General features: G+C 52.1%; 1 protein-coding gene and 1 long non-coding RNA gene across 5 annotated transcripts in view; one reads left to right on the top strand and one right to left on the bottom strand.

The window, feature by feature from the left end:
* Positions 1-19625, bottom strand: part of ECE1 (endothelin converting enzyme 1) — a 132185-nt gene extending 112560 nt beyond the window's left edge. Inside the window, exon 1 of one of the 3 annotated variants that reach the window (XM_010345483.3) lies at positions 19444-19625. In XM_010345483.3, the coding sequence (XP_010343785.1) occupies positions 19444-19446 (3 nt within the window). In that variant the 5' untranslated portion in view covers positions 19447-19625. Of the gene's footprint in view, positions 1-6620; positions 6784-19443 lie in introns of those variants that run through there. The other 2 variants (XM_010345484.3, XM_074380230.1) reach the window with 2 other exon arrangements.
* A 96-nt stretch (positions 19626-19721) lies between these two features.
* Positions 19722-25624, top strand: LOC104652469 (uncharacterized). 2 transcript variants are annotated; one of them, XR_745782.3, is made up of 3 exons: positions 19722-19991; positions 20597-20819; positions 24015-25624. It is a non-coding gene; the product is annotated as an uncharacterized LOC104652469 (long non-coding RNA). The 2 variants fall into 2 exon arrangements; XR_012512326.1 differs by lacking the exon at positions 19722-19991 and adding an exon at positions 19999-20108.
* The last annotated feature ends 751 nt before the right edge of the window (positions 25625-26375 follow it).

The raw sequence follows: 26375 nt of genomic DNA on the forward strand, positions 1-26375 counted from the left end.
TGGAAGGCCCTGGGATGGGAGGCTCCAGCTCAGCATCTGGGCTGACGCTTGGGCTGTGTGATGTGTGACTCTGGCAGCTCACGCAATCTTTCTGGGCTCTATGTTCTCATTTGTCAAAGCAATGAGCTGATCCCCTGACCCACTCCAATCCATCACCAGGCCCCGCCCACTCTACTAGTTTCTCTGTCTGCCTCTCCTTCGCCACTACCACTGGCCCAGGCAAAGCCACCATCTTCCGATGCCACACTTGCCCTCCCTGCTCAAGCCAAGTTGGATCCTCTTAGCTCCCTGCTGACACCCCTTCCAGAGCCGGGAGATCCCCCACCTTACTCATTACATATTTTTGCCTTTTCTTATTTTGAGGGCACAAATGGAGTCTTTGGTATAGAAGAAAATAAAGCCTCACCTGGTCTGCAGTTATGTCACCTGGTCTGCAGTTATGTCAGGGGTCCCCAACACCCTGGGCCTCAGACCAGTGCCAGTCCAGGGCCTGTTGAGGTGAGCTGTGGGTGAACATTCCCGCCTAAGCTCTGCCTTCGGTCGGATCAGCATGGCATTAGATTCTCATAGGAACGCAAACCCTATTGTGAACAGCACATGCCAGGGATCTAGGTTGTGTATTTTTTATGAGAATCTAAGCCTGATGAACTGCAGCGGAACTGTTTCATGTACTGGCTTAGTTAGATGCTCATAAGGGAAACCATTCCGCCTACCCTGTCTATGGAAAAATTGTCTTCCACGAAGGCTGGTGCCAAAAAAGGCTGGGGACTGCTGCTGTAGGTCACGCACCCCAGGGCCTTTGCACGTGCTGTTCTCACAGCCTAGAATCTTCTTCTATACATTTCTTTGCCTGGTTAACACTTAACACATCCTTCAGATCTCTTCTCAAATCATTCTTCCTCAAGGACATCTTCCCTGCTCCTACTCTCTGCCGGGAATGGCTCCTCTGACAGAAACTCCCATAGCAACCTGCTCATAATTAGAGATCTGTGCAATTATCCAAAACCATGCCTGCTTGCTGACCATTCTAGACGGTGTGGCCAGCACATAGCAGGTGCTCAGAAAATGGTAGCTATTGCCACCATTGATCATCCCACATTTACCTGTGGTGGTATTTGGCAGATGCCCTAAGAATCTGTGTGTAGTCCAGGCATGGTGGCTCACGCCTGTCATCCCAGCACTTTGGGAGGCTGAGGCGGGAGGATCACCTGAGGTCAGGAGTTCAAGACCAGCCTGGCCAACATGGTGAAACCCCGTCTCTACTAAAAATACAAAAAATTAGCCAGGTGTGGTGGTGCGCGCCTGTGATCCCAGCAACTGGGAGGCTGCGGAAGGAGAATCACTTGAACCTGGGAGGCAGAGGTTGCACTGAGCTGAGATCATGTCACTGCACTCCAGCCTGGGTAACATGAGTGAAACTCCATCTCAAAAAAAAAAAAAGAATCTCTGTGTGGGAGTGTGCAAAAGCAACCATGTGGGGGTAGTGGGGGCTTAGGAAGAACACAGGCCTCAGCAGCTGAGGAGTCTGCTTTCTAATTGCAGCTCTGCCACGACAAGCTTTGGGCAAGGTGCCTCCTCTCTGAGCCTCGGTTTCCTCATCCAGTTGATCCAAAGGTTGAATTAATGCTTTGAACATGCTGGCTGTTCATCATGACTGGTGGGGATTTCTCTCTAGACTCTCACCTCCCTTTGCATCCATTTCCCCAACCAGGCGATATCTGATGGCTGAAGTGACCAAATACAGTACCCAGGATAGTGTTGGGCCCAGAAAATACACGTAATAAATTAGGATTTCTAGGCCGGGCGTGGTGGCTCACGCCTGTAATCCCAGCACTTTGGGAGGCCGAGGCGGGAGGATCAAGAGGTGAAGATCGAGACCATCCTGGTCAACATGGTGAAACCCCGTCTCTCCTAAAAATACAAAAATTAGCTGGGCGTGGTGGCACCTGCCTGTAATCCCAGCTCGGGAAGCTGAGGCAGGAGAACTGCTTGAATCCAGGAGGCGGAGGTTGCGGTGAGCCGAGATCGCGCCATTGCACTCCAACCTGGGTAGCAAGAGCGAAACTCCGTCTCCAAAAAAAAAAAAATTAGGATTTCTAGCATGTTCTATGGTCCACCAGCATTGGAATCAGGCAGTCTGCCGGAAATGTAGGTTCCTGGACCCTCCCCCATACTTAACTGAGGTAGAACCTCTAGGATGAGGGCAATGAAACTCGCATTTGTAACCAGCATTCCTGCTGATTCTCATGCACATTCTGGTTGAGAAGCACTCAAGTCAATGCAACCTTGCGCTTGCCACGGCTAACTTGTAATTCCTGGTGTCCTGATCACCAGCACAGAGGTGAGAGTCACCGAGAAGGTGCATGGCCTTCAGAACCTGGTGTTCTTCCTGATGGCTTAAAAACAAGAGTCACCAGCATGGGCCTTGCAGTTAGATTGAGGTGCAAATTCCAGTCCCTCTACTTACTGGCTTAGCTGTGTGACCTTGGACACACGGCTCAACCTCTTGTGAGTCACCTTCCTCTTGCTTAAAATGGCAGTAAATTACCTCTACCTGCCAGGGTTGTTACAATGATCTGAGGAGGTGCCTTATGCAAAGCACAGTTCATGTGCTCAGGGCAAACTAGAAAAACAAAACAGGAAATGCTTCTCTGTCTCTCTGTGCCTCCTACCTGCCACAGGAGAACTGGGGTGGAATCTGTGTACCCTTCTCAGGACACCACAAATCCTAGTCACCTAGAGGGACAGAGCCTCCCTGCAAGGCTAGTCAACTACCAACCACCCTTGCAGAAGCGGGAGAAAGCAGGAGTTTCTAAAGAGCAAAAGCAAGAATTGGATGGGAAATTGGCCGGTGGTTGTTCAGGGCTCGCATGGAGTGACCCAGGACCCAGAGGGTCTCATCTCCCAAGGCTAGGCCTTGGAGGGCAGTAGGGCCAAGCATGCCACAGTAGGCAAGAACACAGACTCTGGAGCCACACTGTTCAGGTTTAAATTCTGGCTCTGCTACTATTAGCTTTTCCTAGCTGGCAAACTCCTACTCAGCCTTCAAGACCCAACTCAAACATTAGCTCCCTGGGCCAAGTTAGTGATCTATTCCTCTGGGGCCTTCTCCCTGCCCACATACTCACCAAATACTTTTTTTTTTTTTTTTTTTTTTTTGAAACAGAGTGTCCCTCTGTTGCTCAGGCTGGAGCCACTGCAACCTCTGCCTCCCGGGTTCAAGCGATTCGCAGCCTCCTGAGTAGCTGAGACCACAGGCACGTGCCACCATGCACAACTAATTGTTTTGTATTTTTAGTAGAGATGGGGTTTTTTTCATGTTGGCCAGACTGGTCTTGAATTCCCGGCCTCAAGTGAACTACCCACTTCTGCCTCCCAAAGTTCTGGGATTACAGGCGTGAGCTACCACGCCTGGCCGTACTCAACCAAATACTATTCAGCAATTCACCTGCTGATTTGTTTATCTCCCCCACAGGCCTGGGAGCTCCTGGCAGGCCCAGACTCCGCCATGCCTGGCACAGGAAATATACTCAGCAAATGTTGGTTTAGTTTGAATTCCAACTTTCTCAGCCTTCTGAGTTTCCTTTCTCTCCCCGTTAAATGCTTCCTATGCTAATCCTTCTTCTTCCCTCTGACTCAGGTCCTCTCTTTTCTGGGCCTTCAATTTCCACACCCACTTCCTTGAAGGTCCATATCTCCTCACCCCGGTGCTGATGCTGAAGGCAGGCCACGCAGGAAGACCTGAGATTAATTTCTTCACTTTTGATGGCTGCTGCAAAGGACCCTCATGGAGGGTGAAGCGCTCAGAGTCCATGAGGCTGGCTGGTCACAAGGACTACGACCAGCTGGTAGCAGTCAGTTAACGGAGGAAGCACAAGGTGGATTCAGCCAGGCAGGTGGCTCACGCCTGTAATCCCAAACTTTGGGAGTCCACGGCAGGAGGATGGCTTGAGCCCTAAGTCTGAGACCAGCCTAGGCAACATAGTGAGACCCTGTCTCTACAAAAAACTTAAACAAGTAACCAGGTGTGGTGGTGCATGCTTGTAGTCTCAGTTACTCAAGAGGCTGAGGTGGGAGGATTGCCCCAGTCTGGGAGGTTAAGGTTGCAGTGAGCCACGATGGTGCCATCTAATTCCAGGCTGGGTGACAGAGTGAGACTCCGGTAAAAAAAAAGAAAGAAAGAAAGAAAGAAAGTGGACTCTGTAGCCAAAACTGCCCAGTTCAACTCTAGCTCTGCCAGTTACTGACTGAGAAGAGAGACAGATTACCTCTCTGTGCCTCAGTTTTCCCACCTACAAAACAGGAATAATGATATTAAGTCCCTCATAGGGTTGATGTGAAGATTAATTAAATTTGTAACATAACGTATTTAGTGCTACATCTGGCACACAGCAAACTCAATAAACGCTATTATTATCACATGACAGCTACGACTGGTAAACGCTGTGGGTAGGAAAGAACAGAGGACGACAGCATAAAGTCCTAACGCGGCCGGAAGTCGCCATGATGTCACTCCCCACAAGGAAACATCAAACATCACCAGTCCTAGAAGGCTCTTCAGAAGCAACTTGCCAGCCCTGGGCTGATCATTCTCTGATAGTATTGGAGTCAGTTTGCCCAACTTTCCTCCATGGATTTGAGCTCACTAAGAGCAGCCTCACTGCCCCCTCTCCAACCCCATCCCCAGCACCCAGTGGTGTACAGCAGGGTTGTGGGAAAAATCCAAAGCTCAGAGGGGAAGACAAGCTTAAGACGTGGCCCGAGTCCCCAAGCAGCCTTTCTGGGGAGCCTGCTTTACTGGGAAAGCAACTCTCCAATGTCATGGTGCAAACCCCTAGAGAGCCTGCATCCCTTCCAATCCCATCCTTGCCAGGCGCTGGGAACGCAGAGAATGAAAAGGCAGGGGCTCTGCTCCAGCAAAACCCTGTCTAGTAATAAATCAGGTGACATTTATTAGGCACTTGCTGTAGGGCAGGCACTGATCCTAGCACTTTACAAGAATCTGGTCGCTCATTTAAACAACTCTCTAACTTTGGCACTCTCATTATTCCCATTTTACTTATGCAGAAATAGAGGCTAAGAATTAAATACTTTGCCTCAGGCAGCTCTGGTAAATGGCAGAGCTGAGACCCAAACCCAGGCAGGCTGGGTCAGAGCTTGAACTCTTGATCTGTGGAGGGAAGTGGGGAGGAGAAAGGAGGAGAAGGGAGGTGAGGAGTGGGCAGTGGAAGGAGAGAAAGATTTCAGTCCAAGGCGACCCTGTGAGAAGGCAGTTAGGGGGGGAGTTAGACGGAAGGGGGCTGCGGAAACACAGGATGGGGATGGGGTGGGCGGATGGGGAAGAAAGTTTCTAAGAACAGCTATGGAAAGAGGAACAGACCTAAAGAATTCAGGACATGTGTCAACACTGTTAGAATATTAGTGCTATCCAATTCTTTGAGTCTAGCACCAAATATGCGCCATGCATGCGAGTGCTTCTCTGAACATTTGCCATCGTCCTGGGAGGGACTGTTATCCTCCCTTCACAGATGGGAAATCCAAAGCTCAGAGAGGAAGACACGCTTGCTAAAAGTCCTCCGTGACAGTTTAGCAGCAGATCCAGGGTTCGAGCTCAAGTTAATCCCATGGCCCCTCGTCTTAACCACTACGTCACGCTGAACAAACAGGTACTGGTGGTGCGTGGTAGCCATCGGTGCAGAAGGCAGGGAGCCACCCAGCTTTTCACCTGGGGCTGCACTTAGTGCCTGTCTGTGCCTCCACCTCCCCCAACCCAATTTGGGCTGGAGGCAGATAGCAAAGCTCCAGCCCACCTGAGCCGTGTGTGTGTGTGTGTGTGTGTGTGTGTGTGTGTGTGTGTGTGTGTGTTAGGGTGGTAGTGGCAATTTAGGGCCTGGATAAGGGGTCTCTCAAATATAATGGGGAAATAAAAATAAGCAGCAGAGAGATTCTCATATTCTCTGACTAACTGTGTTCATCGGAAAACAGCGTACGTGAGGGCCGGCACGCAGCCACGCTTTCCAGTGCTTCAGGATGTTAGAATGACAGAGCCACAGGCCGGGCACAGTAGCTCATGCCCATAATCCCAACACTTTGGGAGGCCAAGGGAGGCAAATTACTTGAGGTCAGGAGTTCGAGAATAGCCTGGCCAACATGGTGAAACTCCATCTCTACTAAAAATACAAAAATTAGCCAGACACGGTGGCACCTGCCTGTAATCCCAACTTCTTGGGAGGCCAAGGAAGGAGAATTGCTTGAACCCAGGAGTGGAGGTTGTAGTGAGCCAAGATCGCGCCACTGCACTCCAACCTGGGCAATAGAGCCAGACTCCGTCTCAAACAAACAAACAAAAAGAATGACAGAGCCACAACTGTAGTAACAGCCACCTCCCAAGGACCAACTCCGTGTGCCATCCTATGAGCTTCACAATCTGTCATAAATTATCAGCCATGTTTCACAACATCACAATGAGAAAGGTGCTACCATCATCCCATTGCATAGAAGAGAAAACCGAGGCTCAGAGATGGTCACTCACCAAAGGTCACCCAGCTGGGACTAAGTGACAGAGCTGGGACTAGAACCCACATCTGTCTGGCTCCAAAACCTCCATACCTCCATCTTACCTAGGAAGAGTGCTGGATGAAGAGTCTGGAATCAGAGTCTAAGTCCTGCCTCTAGCTTGCTATATGGCCTCAGGTAAGTCTCTTTCCCTTTCTGAGCCTTCGTCTGCCCAATGAGGAAGTTGGCCTCGATGACATCCAAGTTCCACCTCCTGTGACTCTGTGCACTCTTGCCCTCCCCTCCACCACCCCACCCGCCACACCGGAAGCCCAGCGGGATGCCGAGTAACCCCCACTGAACCCTCACGGGCAAAGGAAGACGAAGTCCCGCCTATGGCCATCTTCCACCCCAGACCAGCCCAGGACACAAGGAACCACAAAGCCACAGGATTCCCTCCAGCCTCGGTGTGGGAACGGCAGCCCTGGGGCGGAGGGGCTGGGCATCCCTGTCAGTCACTTCCTCCGCCCTCACTTCTCGGCAGGCAGGGTGTGCGGAAGCCAGGGAGGCAGGCTCCAGCTCGATGCCCTCTGGCTCTGTTTCTCTGGGTCCCCAGGGGCTGGGATGGTGGGAACTGGTCACTCTGGAAGAATTCCAAGCCCACCCTGCACGGCTGAGTTCAAATGGAGGTTCAGACAGGTCTGTCTGGCTCCATGGGCAACTTTTGCCCCCTGTGCTCTGCTGCCAGCAAGGCCTCAAAGCATCTGGGCTGCCTGGCTACCTCTCTCCCAGCCCTGAAGCAGCTGTTCAAATCCCAGATCCTGCAGAAACCTAAGCGTCCTCACCCTCAGGATGGACGAATATCCTGAGGCCCATGCTCCTGCCTCCCTCCTGCCCCCTACAGTCCACGCTCCACACAGCAGCCAGGGCCTTTCCAAACAGAAACCAAACCCAGTGCCCCGCCACGTGGGGCCCTCCAGTGGCTTCCCACCACTCTTAGAACGAAATGCTGACCCCTGCCCCACCGACAAGGCTGTCCATGGCCTACCCCCTCCAGGCCCGCCTCTCCCCGGCCTTCCCTCCGCCCTCCACTGCCTCTGCCCACCCATACAAGCGTTCACCCGCTACATGCACCAAACTTGGTGTTCCGGCTGCTGGGAACCCTCATCTCCCCCTCGTTGCCCGGCTGCCCATCCTCGACCTTCAGGTCCCAGCCTGGACGCCACCTCCTTTCTGGCCACTCCTCTAGAGCAGCCCCCTCCCCTCGCAGCCGCTCTCCACCACCTGGCCCTGTTTTCTCTCCTCTCCTCTCTAGGAGCGATCCTTCTGGTGGGTGGCTTTGCCTGTTTGGCCTCCAGCTCCTTAGGGGCAGGGATGTGGCTGCCCCATTCCCTTCTGTTCCCACAACGAGGCAGGACCTCCTTTGGTCCTCACAACGCTGCAGTTCTGGGAGGTGAGGTGAGCCGCCCAAAGTCCCAGAGCCTGGGAGTAGCAGGGTTCAGACCCAGGGCGACCCAATGCCAAGGCTTTCACTGCCAAGCCTCTGTGGTGGGGCTCTCATGGCTGGGGGCCCACTCTGGGGAGCTCTCACCCAGGGAGGACAGAGTTGCAATGAGGCTTTAATGAGGGGCCCATCAGCTTTCCCAAACGGTCTAGCTGGGGCCCCTGCCTGGGGTACCTGAGATCCTGGGGGTGAAGAGCCACCAAACACCGGAAGCAAAGCCTCCCTAATGAGGGAGATCACAGACATGAGGAGCTGGGGAAGCTTTCGGGAAGCTTCCACCAGCCCAGTGCTTGACGGAAGGGGAAAGTGAGAACGTGAGGACAAGGGAGGGAAGGGACTTGCCTGAAGTCACATAGCCAATCAGTGGGTCTCCAGGGCCGGGGCCCCTTCCCTACCCTGCAGAACAGCAGGTGAAGCCCAAAGCCCAGGCTGTGGGCAGGGTGCCAGCTCAGAGCTGCTAGGCCCTGGGGGCAGAGGCAGGGCCACAGAGAGAATCTAGGGCATTAAGACAAAGAAAGGACTCAAATTTCTTCCTTCTTTCAAAAACCACTGACTTAGACAGGCATCGGCTCATACCTGTAATCCCAGCACCATGGAAGACCAAGGCAGGTAGATCACTCAAGCCCAGGAGTTCCATACCAGCCTTGGCATCATAGTGAGACCTTGTCTCTACAAAAAATCAAAATATTAGCCTGGTGTGGTGGTGCACACTTGTGGTCCCAGCTACTCAGGAGGCTGAGGTGGGAAGAGCACTTGATCCCAGAAGTTCAAGGCTGCAGAGAGCTGCATTCATGCCACTGCATGAGAGAGCAAGAGACCCTGTCTCAAACACAAAAAGCATTCACTGAGGTTGGGCGTGGTGGCTCACACCTGTAATTCCAGCACTTTGGGATGTCAAGGTGGGCATTCACCTGAGGTCAGGAGTTTGAGACCAACCTGACCAACATGGTGAAACCCCATCTTTACTAAAAATACAAGAATTAGCCAGGTGTAGTGGCGTGCAGCAGTAATCTCAGCTACTCGGGAGGCCGAGGCAGGAGAATCACTTGAACCTGGACAGCAGAGATTACAGTGAGCCAGGACTGCATCACTGTACTCCAGCCTGGACGACAGAACGAGACTCTGTCTAAAAGAAAAAAAAAAAAAAAAAAATATATATATATATATATATATATATATATGTATGTATTTTTTAAATATATTAAAATATATATTGTATATATAAACTATATATATATATATATTTTTTTTCCCCATTGAGAGCCTATTCTAGGCCAGGGCTTGGGCCCATTAGCAAAGTGAAGGATACAGTCTGAAAATGGAACACCTACCTTGGAGAACTGTGTGGCAGTTCTAGCAAAGTTAAACGTGCAGCCGATACGGTGGCTCACACCTGTGTAATCCCAGCACTTTGGGAGGCCAAGATGGGTTGATCACCTGAGGTCAAAAGTTCAAGACCAGCCTGACCAACATGGTGAAACCCCATCTTTACTAAAAATACAAAAAATTAGCTGGGTGTAGTGGCAGGTGCTTGCAATCCCAGCTACTTGGGAGGCTGAAGCAGGAGAATCACTTGAACCCAGGAGGCAGAGGTTGCAGTGAGCCAAGATCCAGCTATTGCACTCCAGCCTGGGCAACAAGAGTGAAACTCCATCTCAAAAAAAAAAAAAGAAAAAAAGAAAGTTAAACACACATCGCCCCTCTGACCCAGCAGTTGTACTCCTAAGTATGTGTCCCAGAGAAATGAGTGCTTAGGTCTGCAAAGAGACACATATGAGAATGTCACAGCAGCCTCAAGCTGGAATCAACCCAAATGTCAGTCACAGACATTTACATGTACATCCACCCAATGCAGCACGACTCAGCCTAAAAAGGAGCAGATACTGGTTCAGGTGACACACGCAAATGTCAAACATTCCATGCTGTCCAACGCTGAAGGAAAGCAGGCACAGAGGAGTACACATGGATGAATCCACGCAGAGAAAGCTCAAAACCAGGCCGAACTAGAGGGACAGTGGCCACCTGCTGCAGGGGACTGATGCAGGAGGCACATGGGAACTGTGGGAACGTTTCACACTTTGACCCCGCGAGTATGCAAGTGTGTGCCTCTGTAAAACGTGAGCTGTACAAGATGTGCACACGTTACTTAAGTAAATTATACCATATCACGATTTTTAGAAATGTACAATCTCTGCCCTCACGAGGTCTAGTCTGGCACCCAGTGTCATCATCGTAACAGTCATGACAACAGCAGGTGACACCAACTGAGTCCCCTGTATGTGCCAGCCCTGAGTTGGGCTGCTCTGAAACAGGATCTGACTGAGCTCTTCCAACCACTGTGCAAAACACTGCCCAGGAGCGCCGTATGAAGGACAGAAAAGTAAAGCTTGGAGAGGTGACACGCGTCCAAGGTGACAATGCAAAAAGTGAGGATGCCAGGGTTAAACCTGGGCCCATCAGTCTCCAAGGCCCACTCCTGCTACACGGGCAGACCGTACCTCCCTGCCCTCTCCTCCCCATATTGCCTGCTCAGATGTGGCACCTGGGAGCGACCAGTCCTCGCCCTTCGCCCCCCTCCTCTCCAGGGCTAGAAGGAACAGCTCATGTGTGTGGTGGACTCGGAGCTTCTGCGAAAGAGCTGCTGAGGAATGAGCCCTTCTTTCCCCTTCTACTCCCTCTGCCCTCCCTCATCCCTCTCACAGCCATACATCTCTGAGGACATTTCAGCCCTGGACCTCTGCCCAATAAGAAGGAGCTCCAGTGGCCAGGCTGCTGGGGGTGGGTGGGGGGTGTTGACGAAGGAGCTTTCTCAACCCCTGGACTCCCAGCCCAGCCTGCGGCCCCAGAGAGCCAAGAGCACTAGAGGTTAGAGTCCTCACCCTTGGCTCCAGTTTTCATGTGACGCAACCCAGTGTCTGGATTCAGAGAATCATAAAATGTTTATCTGGAATAACCACACCACCATTTAATCAAACCTCATCCTGTGCCAAGTGCTGCAAACATTAGCTCATGAATCCTTACCAGCAAACTCCAAAATGGGTACCACGAGGCTCTTGTTTTACAGAGGAAGTAACTGGAGCTCAAAGGGGTTAGGTGCCTTGCCCTGAGTCTCACAGAGGAAGTGGTGGGGCTGCGAATCAAACCCAGATTTGCTCAAATTTCAAGTCTGTCCTCTGAACCAGAGTATTATACTTGTCATCCTACATGTCATTACTGAAGATGGCCCTGGAGTCGGTCTGCTCCAGCCATGTCATTTTACAGATGGGAAGACTGAGGTTCAGGAGCACAACAAGAAGGGTTAGTGGCAGAGCCTGGGCTGGAAGCCAGGTCTTCACCCTGGCCTTGCTTTCAATAACCAGATCAGAGCCTGGGAGCAAGCCACATGCAGCTGGATGGGCAGCTGGAGGGAGCCAGGCAGGGAGGTGGGAGACTCTGGTTCCAGGCAGAGGTAAATATTGACATGACGGTGTTTACACTGTAACCTAACTCCGCCTGGCTGCCGCCCCAGGCCCGCCCTCTGGTCTTCCCAGCCAAGGAGGGAAGGGAGCTTGTGAGAGGAGGATGGGGAGAGGAGGCTTCTGGGCCAGGGGCTGCTCCTCCTGCTTAGAGGGGTATGTGGTCAGAAAGGCTAGGACATCAGGTGTTGGGGGTGGGGGGGTACTGGAGCCCCAGGCCAGGGGAACAGGTGGTGCCAGACAGGGACGGGTTGTTATCTGAGCTGGGAAGCTGGGGATCTCGGGGGCTGGGCTGGGAGTCACAAGACCTGAGTTCAAGTTCTAGCTCTGCCACTCATCGGCAGTGGGATTCCAAGAACAGCAGGTGAATGGGGAAGAAAAGGTCTAACCGTCAAGTGCTGTGCAAAGGTGAACAATAAATAACCAGCATTTTAGCCTGGCCAGGGTCCAGCCCTAATTAGCTTCAGCACCTCTGGCTACTGGCTCGAAGGTCCTATCCCTGTCCCAGGGGGCTTTCCCAGAAAGGCTAAGTTTCTGCCAAGTTCAGTGGCAGCTTGGGACTGAAGCTATAATCTAGAGGAATTGGGGAGCCACTGTCTAGCTCCCGTCCCTAACTCCCTAAGTGCCCTTTGAGCCTCAGCAATAGGGCTCACCCTCCTCCCTGGGGTGGGTGTGAGAAGCAGAGATTACACTGAAGTGCCAGGCACATAGTAGATGCTCATTTTGTCTCTCAGTCTTCTCACTTGTAAAACAGAGGCCTTGAAGTGGATGGTTCCTAATCCCCTTTTGATACAATCACTCTATGGTCTTTAGAAGGCCCAGAAACCAGCCCCACCTCCCTGATGTTAGACCCTCACCAAGCTGATTTCCTGAGTGTTCTCCAGAAACTTGCTCCCCTGTTTACACCTCCCCGCAGGAAGTCTGCAGAAGCCCTGTTGGGAGGAGGGAGCCATTCCTAGGCTTATCAGCCCACCAAGACAGGTCTGGGGCATTCCAGCCACCCTGCCCTCAGAGGCCCAAAGAAAGGGCAGCCCCCTCCACCCCGCCCCACCCTGGAGCCCCAGTGCCATCCTGACAGTGGGGTTCCGCCAGCATTGGTTGTTCATTAAACCATGCCCCTCAGACTATTAACTCTTCAAGGACAGGTGAACCCCTCCTCATTCTTATGTGTCCAAAGTTTGGCATCTAGGAAGCATTACACCAAGTGTTGCCACCTCTTCTGGGAAGCCTTCCCTGATACACACTCATGGCCAGGATGACTATGGAGCTCATCCCCAGGTTAGCACGTAGCATTTTCTACCTTATTTCAGAGTGATTTGGGAACTTGTTCTTTCTCCTCAATTAAAGGCTCTTGAGACCAGGGACCTGGCTGGTTGTCTGCCTGAAAGGATGAGGGGAAAGGCCAAAGCCTGCAGGAAAAGGAGCTGCGTGGGACCTCTGGGGCCACAGCCTCCTTCTGTCTTCACTGCCCACTGTGGGCAGCATGACAGGGGTGTGGTTTGGGCAAAAGGAGGGCTGGATGGTGCCCGAAGCACCAGCTTTCTCCCAGGGCCCTCCAGGTGCCTCCTCGCTGCTTTTCCAGCCCTCAGCCTCACCCCTCCTACGCACTCGCCACAAAGCAGCCTCTGTCCATCTCAGAATGCAAATCCGACCATGTCACTCCCCGCACTCTAAACTCCCCAGGAGGCCGGGTGTGGTGGCTCACACCTATAATCCCAGCACTGTGGGAGGCTGAGGCAGGTGGATCACTTGAGGTCAAGTGTTCAAGACCAGCTTGGGCAACATGGCAAAAGCAAGTGTCTACTAAAAAATACAAAAATTGGCCAGGCATGGTGGCTCGCACCTGTAATCCCAGCACTATAGGAGGCCAAGGCGGGCGGATCACCTGAGGTCAGGAGTTCGAGACCAGCCTGACCAACATACTGAAACCCCATCTCTAAAAAAAAACAACAAAAAAATAACAACAACAACAAAATACAACAATTAGTCAGGCATGGTGGTGCAAGCGTTGTAATCCCAGCTACTCAGAAGGTTGAGGAGAATCACTTGAACCCAGGAGACAAAACTTGCAGTAAGCTGAGATTGTGCCACTGCACTCTAGCCTGGGCGACAGAGCGAGACTCTCTCTCAAACATAAATAAATAGAATTTTAAAAATTAACTCCTGGTCAGGCACGGTGGTTCACGCCTGTAATCCCAACACTTCGGGAGACCAAGGTGGGTGGATCACTAGGTCAAGAGTTAGAGAGCAGCCTAGCCAACATGGTGATACCCCCGTCTCTACTAAAAATATAAAAATTAGCTGGGCGTGAAGGCACGTGCCTGTGATCCCAGCTACTTGGGAGGCTGAGGCAGGGGAATCGCTTGAACCCAGGAAGTGCAGGTTGCAGTGAGCCAAGATCACGCCATTGCACTCCAGCCTGGGTGACAGGGCGAGACTCTGTCTCAAAAAATAAATTTAAAAAAATAAGCCGGGCGCAGTGGCTCAAGCCTGTAATCCCAGCACTTTGGGAGGCCGAGGCGGGTGGATCACGAGGTCAAGATGTTGAGACCATCCTGGTCAACATGGTGAAACCCCGTCTCTACTAAAAATACAAAAAATTAGCTGGGCATGGTGGCGCGTGCCTGTAATCCCATCTACTCAGGAGGCTGAGGCAGGAGAATTGCCTGAACCCAGGAGGCGGAGGTTGCGGTGAGCCGAGATCGCGCCATTGCACTCCAGCCTGGGTAACAAGAGCGAAACTCCGTCTCAATAAATAAATAAATAAATAAATAAATAAATAAATAAACAAACTCACTCCTGAGTGGCTCCCACTGCCCTTAGGATTGAGCCCCAGAGCCTTAATATGACCATCTCTGAGTGCACCCTCCAGGGCCCCGTCCTAAGCATGATCCCCTGCGCCTCCGAATGAGCCATTCCTGAAGCAGTGGTCTGTCCTCTCGCGCATTCTGCTCCCTACCCAGAACCCTCTTCCCAGTCCCACTCATTCTTTACGCTATGGCTTTGCAGGGAGCCTTTTCTGATCCTCAGGTCAGGTTCCCCGTCCACTCCCACAGAGCCCCCCTTCCCCCCGTGTCTCCTTGGCAACAGTAATTGCATTTGTAAGTTGCTGCTCTTCATCTGTGTGCCTAGCTGTCCATCAGACTGTGGGAGAGAGAGACCTCAGTCTCACACACACTGACCACAGCCCCCAGGCCTCGCGTTGTGCCGGGCGGACTTGTTTGGTGAGTGAGTGAATGAACGAATGAATGAAGCACTTTGACTATGGCGAGGTGGAGGTGGAGGGGGGGCTTACCCAGTCAATTGGAGAGTAAAAAAAATTGAGCAGAAGCACAAAGAATTGTAAACATTTGCTCATGGTTCCTCTCTCACTGTAGACATGAAAGTGTGGACTTGGCCAAGCTGGTTTTCTGGGCTAATGCCCAGAACATTCTGCCAAGCCCACCCTGCAGCCCTCTCATGCTTCAAACCCTGTTCTTTCCCGGCCTCCCCAACTCTGCAGGGAAAACAGTGTATTTATTCTTTAACAAAAGGTTGTTACCTTGTTTCCCAAAAGAGTGCAGCAATGCAAGGAGGCCTCAGTAGCCCTTTAGCAGCAGGGGCACAGGCTGCCCAGGGAAAAGTACCCACTGTGCTCTGGGAGCCCCCTCTGGAGTGCCTGAGAGGCACCAGAGTGACGTGGGGGCACATAGTTGGTCTCCTGTCTTCAAACAGTAACATTTCCCCCACTTTTTTTTTTTTTTAAAAGATAGGATCTCACTATGTTGCCCTGGCTGATCTTGAACTCCTAGCCTCAAGTGATCCTCCCACCTCAGCCTCCCAGAGTGCCGGGATTACAGGTGTGTGCCACCGCGCCCCGACTCCCTCACATTCTTAATAGTTTTCACAGTGTTTCTACATCCATTGTATCCTCACGATAACTTGAGAGGTGGAGCAAATCTGCCCCACTTTGTAGGAAAGGGGGCACAGAGACGGGGGGGGATGGCCAACCCCAGGTCACACAGCAAGCTGGTAGTACATCCAAGATTCAAACCTCAGCCTTGGGCCCTGTTTCAACTCAACTGCTGGTATAGTAAAGAGCATTCCCAACCCTCAGTGGTGGCCTCAACTCAGCCCCCAGCTTGGAATAAAACAAAAAGGAACATTCCTAAGGTGCCACAACTGCAGATGGGGGATGATGGGTTGGGCCTCCTTCCCCCAAACTGTCTGCCAGGTTAACCCTCCAAACGTCTAGGAGGTTCGTGCCTGCTCGGATACTATCTTGCTCTGTGACCCTGGGCAACCTCCTTCACCTCTCTGTGCCTGCCATAGGGTGCTTTGAGTACAACTGGAGGCAGGAGATATAAAAAGCCTCCTCAGAACTCTCGGCCCACGGCCTGCACTGAAGGGAAGCGGGGGAGAGGGTCCACCCGAGGCCTTGGAGAACAGAGGCCTTTAAGAACAGCACTGACTCCCTGCCAAGGGATTAGAGATGTGGGTGGGGAGCTGGGACCGCCAGGGAGATTCAGTGAGGACAACAGGAAACACATCACACAAGACACACACACACACACACACAGACACACTCAGACACACACAGAGACACATACACACAAACACACAGACACATACAGACACAAACACAGACACACTCGGACACACACAGAGATACATATACAGACACACACAGACACACACAGACACACACACACACAAACACACACACACTCATGCTCTGCAAACATGCCCCATTAGGAACTCAGGGGCCAGGGACAACTTGGTCACACTACAGAGGAGGGAGTGCTGGATTTGTTTAAAAGCCACGGAGCAGGAGATCCAGGGAACAAACAGCCCCAAATCACCCCCGCTTCAGGAATGACAGCACAGGAACCAGTGTTTAGAGGAAATTAAAATGACAGGGGCCAGGGAGGCCTGACATCAGCCTCCACCCCATGTACACCCAGCCCGTCAACAATCTACTGTGGACTTCCTCAGCCTCGAACTCTGGCCCAAACAACCTTTTTCCCCTCTTTCTCTTCTCTTTCCTGGTCCCTTCATAGCCAGGTGCCAGGCCAGCCCTACTCCAGCCTTACCAGGAGCCTGTCCTGTGCGCTCATACTCTGGTCCTCTGTCATACGGGTCCCCCTCCTGGGACATCCCTTCCAGTTCAGATGTCACCTGCTCCATGAAGCTTTCTCTCATCTCTCCAACCTGGAGAGAGCCCCCCACCCGGCATATTTCCGCCTCTCCAAGGGTGTGCCAGCTAGCCTGAGGACCAGTGCAGACATTTATGGCCTGGTGGAAGCTCCCTTGACAATGTTTATTTGGTCAGTTCCTTCCTCCTTCACACGGGGTTTAGTTTATAGTAAGTGTTCAATGCATCCTGGCTGAATGATAGATGAAAGTGTCATGGTCTCCTCCCTACAACATGATAAACTTTCATCCTTATTTCAGATGAGCAAATAGGTGGCCTCTGTCCCTGTGCTGGAAAGACCAGCACCTAGCCCTGGACAGGTGGATGAAGGGCCTTTGTTCTTGGATTCCAGAGACAACCCCAGCAAATAGGTTAGATGTTAGGTAGAACTTCCCAGCGTGGACTCAAGCTTGGAAAAGAAAGGAAACTAAGCTGGGCGCGGTGGCTCAAGCCTGTAATCCCAGCACTTTAGGGAGCCGAGGCACGTGGATCAGGAGGTCAAAAGATCGAGACCATCCTGGCCAACATGGTGAAATCCCATCTCTACTAAAAATATAAAAATTAGCTGGGCATGGTGGCATGCGCCTGCAGTCCCAGCTACTAGGGAGGCTGAGTCAGGAGAATCACTTGTACCGGGGAGGCGGAGGTTGCAGTGAGCTGAGATTGCGCCACTGCGCTCTATCCTGGCGACAGAGCAAAACTCCATCTCAAAAAAAAAGACAGGAAACTAAGCTGTATTCAGGCAAAGAGCTCTCTTACTTGGGTTATCTCACCCTTCTGAGATAAGCACTAGCATCTCATCTTGCTGATGAGGAAACTGAAGCTCAAGGCTAATGGACCAAAGCCCCTGTGGGGAAGTGGAGGGGATGGGGTTCAAATACAAATGGGTTTGATGACAAAGCCTGGGGTCTTCCCAATAGGCTGGTGGGCTTCCTAGGTTATAAGGATCTATAAAGTGTCACCAAGGAAGAGTGGGGGGACCTCTTTCTTTTTTTAGTGGTTTTTAAGGAAGAAAAAATTGTCTTTATGAGTAACTTAGGGTGGGCTTAGAGGCAGAGGGGATCATACAACCTCAAAGTCTTGCTGCCTTTTAGTGCCCATACACTGAGACTAAATCCAGTGCTGGTCCACGGTCCTGTCATGGAAACCATCGGGGCAGGGCATTGGAAGTGAGATCCCTAACAGAGGAGGTAGGTTGAGTCCCACATGGTCTCTAAGCACCTTAAGATATAGAATTAACCCATAATTCAGCAGGGCATGGTGGCTCACACCTGTAATCCCAGCACTTTGGGAGGCCGAGGTGGGTGGATCATGAGGTCAAGAGATCGAGATCATCCTGGCCAACATGGTGAAACCCCGTCTCTACTAAAAATACAAAAATTAGTGGGGCCTCGTGGCATGTGCCTGTGGTCCCAGCTACTTGGGAGGCTGAGGCAGAAGAATCGCTTGAACCCAGGAGGCGGAGGTTGCAGTGAGCCGAGATTGCGCCACTGCACTCCAGCCTGGCTAGAGAGCAATACTCCGTCTAAAAAAAAAAAAAAAAAACTTAACCCATAATTCCACTACTTCTGACTCTCGTGAGGCAACTGGTGATGCCTAAGGGAAGAAGACCCTAGCTGGGTGAGAAAAGAGGGGCCTGGAAGGGGAGAGACGGAGGGAATTGTAAGGGGACTCCAGCTCTGGGCAGAGCAGGGATTGGTCCTAGGGAGCCACTGTGGGACTCCAGCTTTACAGGGGGTCCCATCCAGGGGCCCTAGAGCTTGGCAGCAGCGTCACAGAGAAGTGGAGGTGGCTGCATCCAAGTACTGGCAGTCACCGTCCCTCCTCAGTCCTCTATGGTGACTTGGGCCCACTTTACAAGGCAAAGAACAGAAGTAGGAGAGGGAATCAGAGTGGCCCGAAATAAGCCAAAGAGAAGTAGATGGCTCTCTCCCCGTGATGGAGAGGCCAGCACCCAGCCCTGGACAAGTGGACGAAGGGCCTTTGCTCTTGAGGTCCAGAGACAATGTCCCTCCCAACAGCCCCCCAGGGAGCTCAGCCTGGATCAAATGGATTTCTCTTCTGGGGCTTCAGAGACCCCCATGAAACGCCCCTCCCCAACTCCCCTTCTCCTTGGTGCCCCTGCCCATCGCGGACAGCACTCGGCCTCAGCAAGCCCCTCCTCTGAGGACCCATCACCGGGAGATGCTGGGGAGACCGAATCGCTGGGTGCAGAGTCCCCGAGTGTCCCCCGGTCTCTAACAGCACCGACCTGGCTGCCCCGCCAGCACCTACATCCCTTAGACCACAGCGGGATCGGCAGTCCCAGAGGGCCTCAACTGAGCCCTCCGAATGCGCCGGGGGTCGCCACCCACCGTACCCCAAGGCGAGCCCCCAGACCGACCTCAGTGTCCCGGGACGCTCAGGTCCAGCTGCATCCAGCCACCTCAGAATCGTCACCTCCCGCGAGCCCGGCCCGGCTGCCCTGGGTCTCCAAGCCAAGCCGAAACCAGGGACTTCAGGACAACCCAAGCCAGACCGCAGCAACCGTCCCCAAAGCGAACAGGGCACCCCGAGTCCTCCACATCTGGCCGGGACCAGAACCAAGCTCGGCGCGGCCGCCCCCGGTGGGGCAAGCACAGCGCCGCCCGGAGAGCCGCGCTCTGCCCAGGCGCCCCTCGACTCCAGGCCTTCCGAGAGCCGGGCCGGGGCTGCAGCTGCAGCCGGCGCCCAGCCCCCAGCGAGCCAGGGGGGCCCGGGGTGACATCCGCGGCGCCGCTGCCCGGGACCGTCGAGGCTGGGCTGGACCGGACCGGACCTCCGGGCTCGGCACTCACCATAGCTCGCGTGCTCCGCCACGGCCCCGCGCCGCTCCCAGCGCCCGGCTCCAGATTCTCAGCTCCGGGCTCCCGGCTACCAGCCCCGCTGCTCGGACGGCTCGGCTGTCTGGTCCCGGCGGCGCGCTCGGCTCCTGCGGGCGAGCTCGAGGCTTCGGCGCCGAGTCCCGGAGGGGCGGGCCCGCCGCGGGGCCAATGGCAGGGCGCGGGGGGGCGGGGCCAGGACGGTGCAGCCAATCACGCCCGGAGACCGCACTCCCCGCGCCCGTGCGGGCCCTTAACCCTTGGCGCGCCGGGAGCCGGCTGCCAGGGCTGTGCCCGCACGCCGGAGGGCCAGCGCGGGCGGGAGCTGTGGCTTTAGGGCGCACGGTCCCGACCTTACCGAGACCGGCGTTGGGGGCAGGCGGAACCGGGAAGAGGCTTCACTGTGTCGGGTGCGGGGTGCCGGGAGCCTCAGCGACCTTTGTCTCCTGCCTGTCTCCTGCACTGGAGTGTGACCCAGGGCGCTGCAGCTGAGCGCGCGCGCGCGCGCGCGCGTGTGTATGTCTGTGAGTGTAGAGTATGAGAGGAGGAGGGAGGAGAAAAGGAGCCAGAAAGGGGGGGGAGGGGTGGATTCCGCGTGCCCGTGTGTTTTTGTGAGAAGGAAAGCCCTGACTATATTTGGGGTTTGTTGTTGTTGTGTGTGTGTGTCTGCTATATTTGGGATTCGTTGCTGTGTGTGTGTGTCCCCGTGCGTGCCTGACAGAGGGGTGAGGGAGGGAATGGTGGGAAAGCAGAGAGAAGGAGCCGTGGCTCTCCAGGCGTGCGCATTTGCAGAACCAGGAGAGACACTGTCTCATGTAGGTTTTGTAAAACAAGGGAAGGAGACGGGAACAGAAGACGCCTGCCTGTGTGTGTGTGTGATGTGTGGTCTGCACATTTGGGTCGTGTTGTGAATGCATGGTAATATGGTAGAAAGAAATGTGGTGTCCCTGTTGTAAACAAGTTGAGAAAAAAATCCTGGGGTTTTGTAGTGTAGTTTGTATGTGTTGTATGTGCCCACACAAAAGCAGGACATGGCTGTGATTTGGTACAACTTTGTGTGTCACCCAGTTTGCAAGAGACATCAAGATAAAAACATTGCATGTGTGGTGAAACTGTGGTTTTTTTGTAGGTGACTGTTGTGTGACTTTTGTGATCATTATATTTGGATTGTGCTGAGAAAGAGAAACTAATTTGTAGGGGACATAATGAGTGTATGTTCAGGACAGACAAAGACATCCTGGTGGCATTGGGCTTTGGTCTTTGAAGGATGTCTAAGAGTTCATGAGTCCAGACGGAATGTTCATGAGACCAGAAGGAAAGACCCTGGGAATCCTGCCTACCAGCCAACAGAGGTGAGGGGGCTGTAATGTTTGGTGACTGGGGTGAATCCGGAAACAGAGAAATTATTGGCAGGAGGGAAGAGGAGAGCAGCTGGCTGCAACCCCTGCCCAGGTGCTGACCCACAGTGGCCCTGGATGTGTCGGGGAGAGAAGGTCTAGGCACACACAGTCAGTTCCAAAGCAGACCATCTGCTCCTGGGCAGTTTGTGTGGGAACCTGGAGGGCAGGGAGGGGCTCTGTGGAAATCTCTGCGTTGCTTCCTCCTTCTGGCAGCATTCCAAATTCTTCAGTGTGGAGGTGGAAAAGCTCCTTGAGTGCAGCAGTTGGGAGCATGGTGTAGAGGGGAGGGTCTGGCCATGCTCAAAAGGTGACCAGACCTGAAAGTTCAGAGCTCCCCTCCATGCTGGGTAACTCAAACCATCAGCTGCCCTGGCCTGGTGCACGATTCCTGGCCATTCTCCAAGTGTCTTCCTGAGAATCATGGGCTAATGCCTGGAGAGACCTTGGAGACCCAGGCACACACAAAAATGAAACCCACTTATTCAGGCTCTCCACTTGCCAGCGATGTGATTGTAGAGGATTCTCCTCTCTGAACCCCCGTTTTCTCCTCTGTGAAATGGGATTCGTAATTCTTGCCCACCTCTCTGTACTGATGTGAAGATTTAAGGAGTTAATGTACATTGCAGGCCCTTTGTAACTCAGAAACCACCAGAAGCTCTTTAAGCATTGCTCCATTTACATAAAGTTCAAAAATAAGCAAAATTAACCTGTGCTGTCAGAAGTGAGGTTTGTGTCATCTTTGAGGAGGGAATGACTGGAAAGGGTGCCAGGGAAGCTTCTGGATGCTAGTAAGGGTTAGGTACAGAGAAGTGGGTAGTTCAGCTGGGAAAAATCATTGAGCAGTCTCCTTAGGATCTGTGTGCTTTTCTGTCTCTGTTGCTCTCCAACAAGAAGTTTCCAGAAGAAAAAAGGGCCAGATACAGTGGCTCATGTCTGTAATCCCAGCACTTTGAGAGGCTGAGGCAGTTGGATCACCTGAGATCAGGAGTTTGAGTCCAACATGGCCAACATGGCGAAACTTGTCTCAACCAAAAATACAAAAAAATTAGCTGGGCGTGGTGACAGGCACCTATAATCCCAGCTACTCAGGAGGCTGAGGCAGGAAAATCACTTGGACTGCAGAGGCGAAGGTTGCAGTGAACCGAGATCAAGCCCCTGTACTCCAGCCTGGGCAGCAGAGTGAGACTCCGTTTCAAAAAAAAAAAAAAAAAAAGGCTGGTCTTGGTGGCAGATCACTTGAGGTCACGAGTTCAAGACTAGCCTGGCCAACATGGCAAAACCCCATCTCTAACAAAAATACAAAAAATCAGCTGGGCAGGGTGGCATGTGCCTATAAACCCAGCTACTTTGGAGGCTGAGGCAAGAGAGTCACTTGAACTCAGGAGGCAGAGGTTGCAGTGAGCCAAGATCGAGCCACTGCACTCTAGGCTGGGTGACAGAATGAGACCCCATCTCAAAAAGAAAAAAAAAAAAAAAAAAGAAAAAGATCAGAAGGCCAGGTATAGGTATTATGACCACATTTTAATCACTCATAAAATGGGCATTCTGGAATGCTCCATCAGCTCAGGGCTGAGTCTTGGGGACACAGCATTGAGCAAGGTGTGGTCCTCCTGGCTCTATGAAGAAAGCAAAGGAGACAGGTTATGGCTTTTCTTGTTCCCAAAAGGGGCACATTAAGGGATGGGGTGGGGAGAGGGGGCAGGGAGTGAGGGTCAGCATGCCCAAACCCACTCCAAAGCCACTCACCCGGCTTGACAGCAGAATCAGGACTACAACCAAGGCCTCATGAGGTGATGGCTGAGTCTCTTCCTTCTACCAGGCTGCTCCTGAAAACACAGCCCCTGGTCTTACACTGCTCAAAGGCATGCAAGTGAAGTTTGCTGCCGACTCTGACCCTTACCTTTAACTCCTCAGGAGTCCTCAGAGATCATCTCCTCTAAATAGCTTTCTGGAAACAGCCAGCCATAGGAAACACTATGTGCCAGACTCTGTGGTAGGTGCTTTGCTGCATTATCTGACTGATTCGGTCAATTCTATATGGTTGATGCTATGATTCCCACATCATCTCCATATTGCAGGTGAGAAAATCAATGTTCAGAGAGAAAAAGGGATTTGCCCATGGAGACACAGCTAGTTTGAGGGGCTTTGCTCCTTTGCTGGCATGCAGCTGTTTCTGTTGGCATTCATGGGCTCACCATGCCCTCAGACAGACACGGGTGGTTATATGACAGGAGAAGGTCTCCCTTGTTCGACTGCTGGAGACTGGATGAGATGTCGGGAGGTGTCCCTTCCAAATACTGAAGCCTCTGGGCACAGGGTCTGCCCAGCTGGAGCATCAGGGCTCAAACACAGAAGGCCAGCCTGAACTGGCCAGAGCCAAAAAGAAAGAACTTCTTTACCTGTGTAACTGCAAAGTAGAGGGGCAGAGCTAGCTTTAGACATGGCTCCCAGAGGAGCTCAGATGATGTCATTAGGATTCAGTCTCATTTCCTCCATCTCTGAAGACCACCTCCCTCCCTGCTGGCCTCATCTCTTGGACTCGTGATGATAAGATGACTGCCAGCAGCAGTGGCTCACATCCTACTCTCTTATCAACTCCCAACAGAAACAGGGACTCACTTTTTCCTACAGTTCTAATAACATTCCCAAAACTGAGTCTCGTCCACTGTCACTGAGACATGTGTCAATTCCTCTGCCAATCACTGTGTCCAAGGGTTCTGATTAGCCAGGGAGTAAGACCCTGGAGATACCTGGCATTGTAGTTTAGGTGGTGGGTTTCCAGCCATGCAGCCTTAGGATTTACCAGGATCCAAAAGGAATCTCCCAGAATGTGTGGAGAGACATATTCACAGGTGTTCAATAAATGGCCATGGCTATGACTGGCATTACTCTTCCTCTGCTTTGCCTCTGTCATCATCTTGTACAGAATAGATGTTTGGTAATGACTGGTACATAGTAGGTGCCCAGAGAATCCCTTTGGTTTGGCTGATTTTTTGCTTTTGGAGTAATGCCACATGCCAAGTCAGACAGAGGCTGGACACGCTGAGCAAACCACAAGCACGCAGACAGAATGAAACTCGCTGTTAAGAGTTTTTTAATTTTTAATGTTGTTTTGTCTTCTATAACTGAGCTGAAATACTGTTTCAGGCACCGGGGGAAATCCTGACTCTCCAAGAAACAGAAGCCAGCCTATCTAAAGGATACAGTCATGAAGATGGCAGAAGAAGCTCTGAAGAGGCTGGCAGGGGAGGGAAGTCCGTGCTCAGAAGCAGGGTGCAGGCAGGCAGAGCTTGTCAGGCCCAGTGAGGCTCTTCCTGACTCATCCAACCCTGCAGCGAGGTAGGCAGGATCCCTCCCCCTGCCCTGGGCTCTTGGTAAAACACAGGATCAGACTATCCCGCCGGACCCCTTTCTTGTGTCTCCTTGGACCACCAATTACTGTTTCAACTGGGCAGTTGAGTTTCTGGGAAGGACAGAGACCCAGGAAGTTCCACAATAGCTGCTATTTACCAAGTCTGTATGGGTGCCATCCTGGGAACTTTACATGATTTAAATACAAGAGCAATGGAATAGACGGGATACTTTATTCCTATTTCACCTTACTTTTTCTACTATGTCTTCCCTCTGCCCTGCTTTCCTTACTTAATGTTGAAAACATAAATAAAATAAAATAAAATAAATCTCTATTTTGTCAAATTTCAAATGTAATACATGGTCCCTGTAAAACACAATGTGGACCGGGCCCCATGGCACAGGCCTGTAATCTCAACACTTTGGGAGTCTGAGGCAGGAAGATTGCTTGAGGCCAGGAGTTCGCCAGCCTGGGCAACATAGTGAGACCTTGTCTCTACACACACACACACACACACACACACACACACACACACACACCCCCGCACACAACACACATACACACACACACACATTTTTTTGAGACAGATTTTCACTGTTGTCTAGGCTAGAGTGCAATGGTGTTATCTCAGCTCACTGCAACCTCTGCCTCCTGAATTCAAGCGGTTTTTGTGCCTCAGCCTCCCGAGTAGCTGGAATTACAGGTGCCCGCCACCACACTCAGCTAATTTTTGTATTTTTAGTAGAGACAGGGTTTCACGATGTTGGTCAGGCTAGTATCGAACTCTTGACCTCAAGTGATCCACTCGCCTCGGCCTCCCAAAGTTCTGGGATTACAGGCATGAGCCACCGCACCTGGCCTCTACTAAATATATTTTTAAAAAATTAGTCGGACATGGTGGTGCAAGCCTGTATCCCAGCTACTGGGGAGGCTGAGATGGGAGGATTGCTTAAACCCAGGAGTTTGAGACTGCTGCATGATACCCTGTCTCAAAAAGAAAAAAAAAAGAGAAAAAAGCAGAATAGATAATACAGAAATGAATAAAATGGGAAGAAACAGTTTCTATAACAGGCGTCCCCAAACTACGGCCCGCAGGCGGCATACGGCCCCCTGAGGCCATTTATCCGGCCCCCCGCCGCACTTCAGAAAGGGGCACCTCTTTCATCGGTGGTCAGTGAAAGGAGCACAGTATGTGGCGGCCCTCCAACGGTCTGAAGGACAGTGAACTGGCCCCCTGTGTAAAAAGTTTGGGGACGCCTGCCTATAATCTCATTCCTCAGATATTAACCATTGCAAACTTCTTGATGTGATTCTGCATTTAGCTGAATTGACAGATGTATGTCCATTTTGGGAAAACAGTATGAACATTTTCAGAGCCTCCCTTCCTCCCTGCCCGCTCTGAGGAAGGCATCTTGCTGTGTCAGGCAGCTGCAGCCTGGGCTTTATCCTGTGGATCTGGGGTAATGGGTGGAGGTGGGGGAGGAAGAAACAAGCTACAAGAGAAAGGACAGAGGCTGAGAGGTGGGAAAAATGGGGGAGGCTGGAGCACAGGCTGAGCTTTGAGGGAGTATTTGGGGGATCCAGATGCAGATTTGGGGGCTGCTGTGCTGTGAGATATTGCGAAAGGGTTAGGCGTCAGGCAGGAGGAGGGTAAGGGAGAGAGAGAGAGAGAAAGCGGCAGGGAGGAAATTGGAGGAAGTTTTATTGAGATTATGGATGATATCTGCTTTAACATTCTTAAAAGAATTGGATAAAGATTTAAGTTGTTTTGCAGTTTTGTTTTGTTTTTTTCCAGAGGAGAAAGTAGTGTTTCTAATTCAGCAGGGGGCTGAGACTGGCTTTGGAGCAGCTCAGCTTTACCCAGATTACTTTTTTATAAAGAGAATACTAGATTGCATCATCATCATAAAAATAAAAACTTTGACCAGGCATGGTGGCTCACGCCTATAATCCCAGCACTTTGAGAGGCCAAGGCAGGCGGATCACCTGAGGCGAGGAGTTTAAGACCAGCCTGAACAACATGGTAAAACCCCTTCTCTACTCAAAATACAGAAATTAGCCAGACATGGTGGCAGGCACCTGTAATCCCAGCTACTAGGGAGGCTGAGGCAGGGGCATCGTTTCAACCCAGGAGGTGGAGGTTGCAGTGAGCCGAG

This window comes from Saimiri boliviensis, chromosome 11 (genome assembly GCF_048565385.1).
Source record: "Saimiri boliviensis isolate mSaiBol1 chromosome 11, mSaiBol1.pri, whole genome shotgun sequence".
Classification (NCBI taxonomy): domain Eukaryota; kingdom Metazoa; phylum Chordata; class Mammalia; order Primates; family Cebidae; genus Saimiri; species Saimiri boliviensis.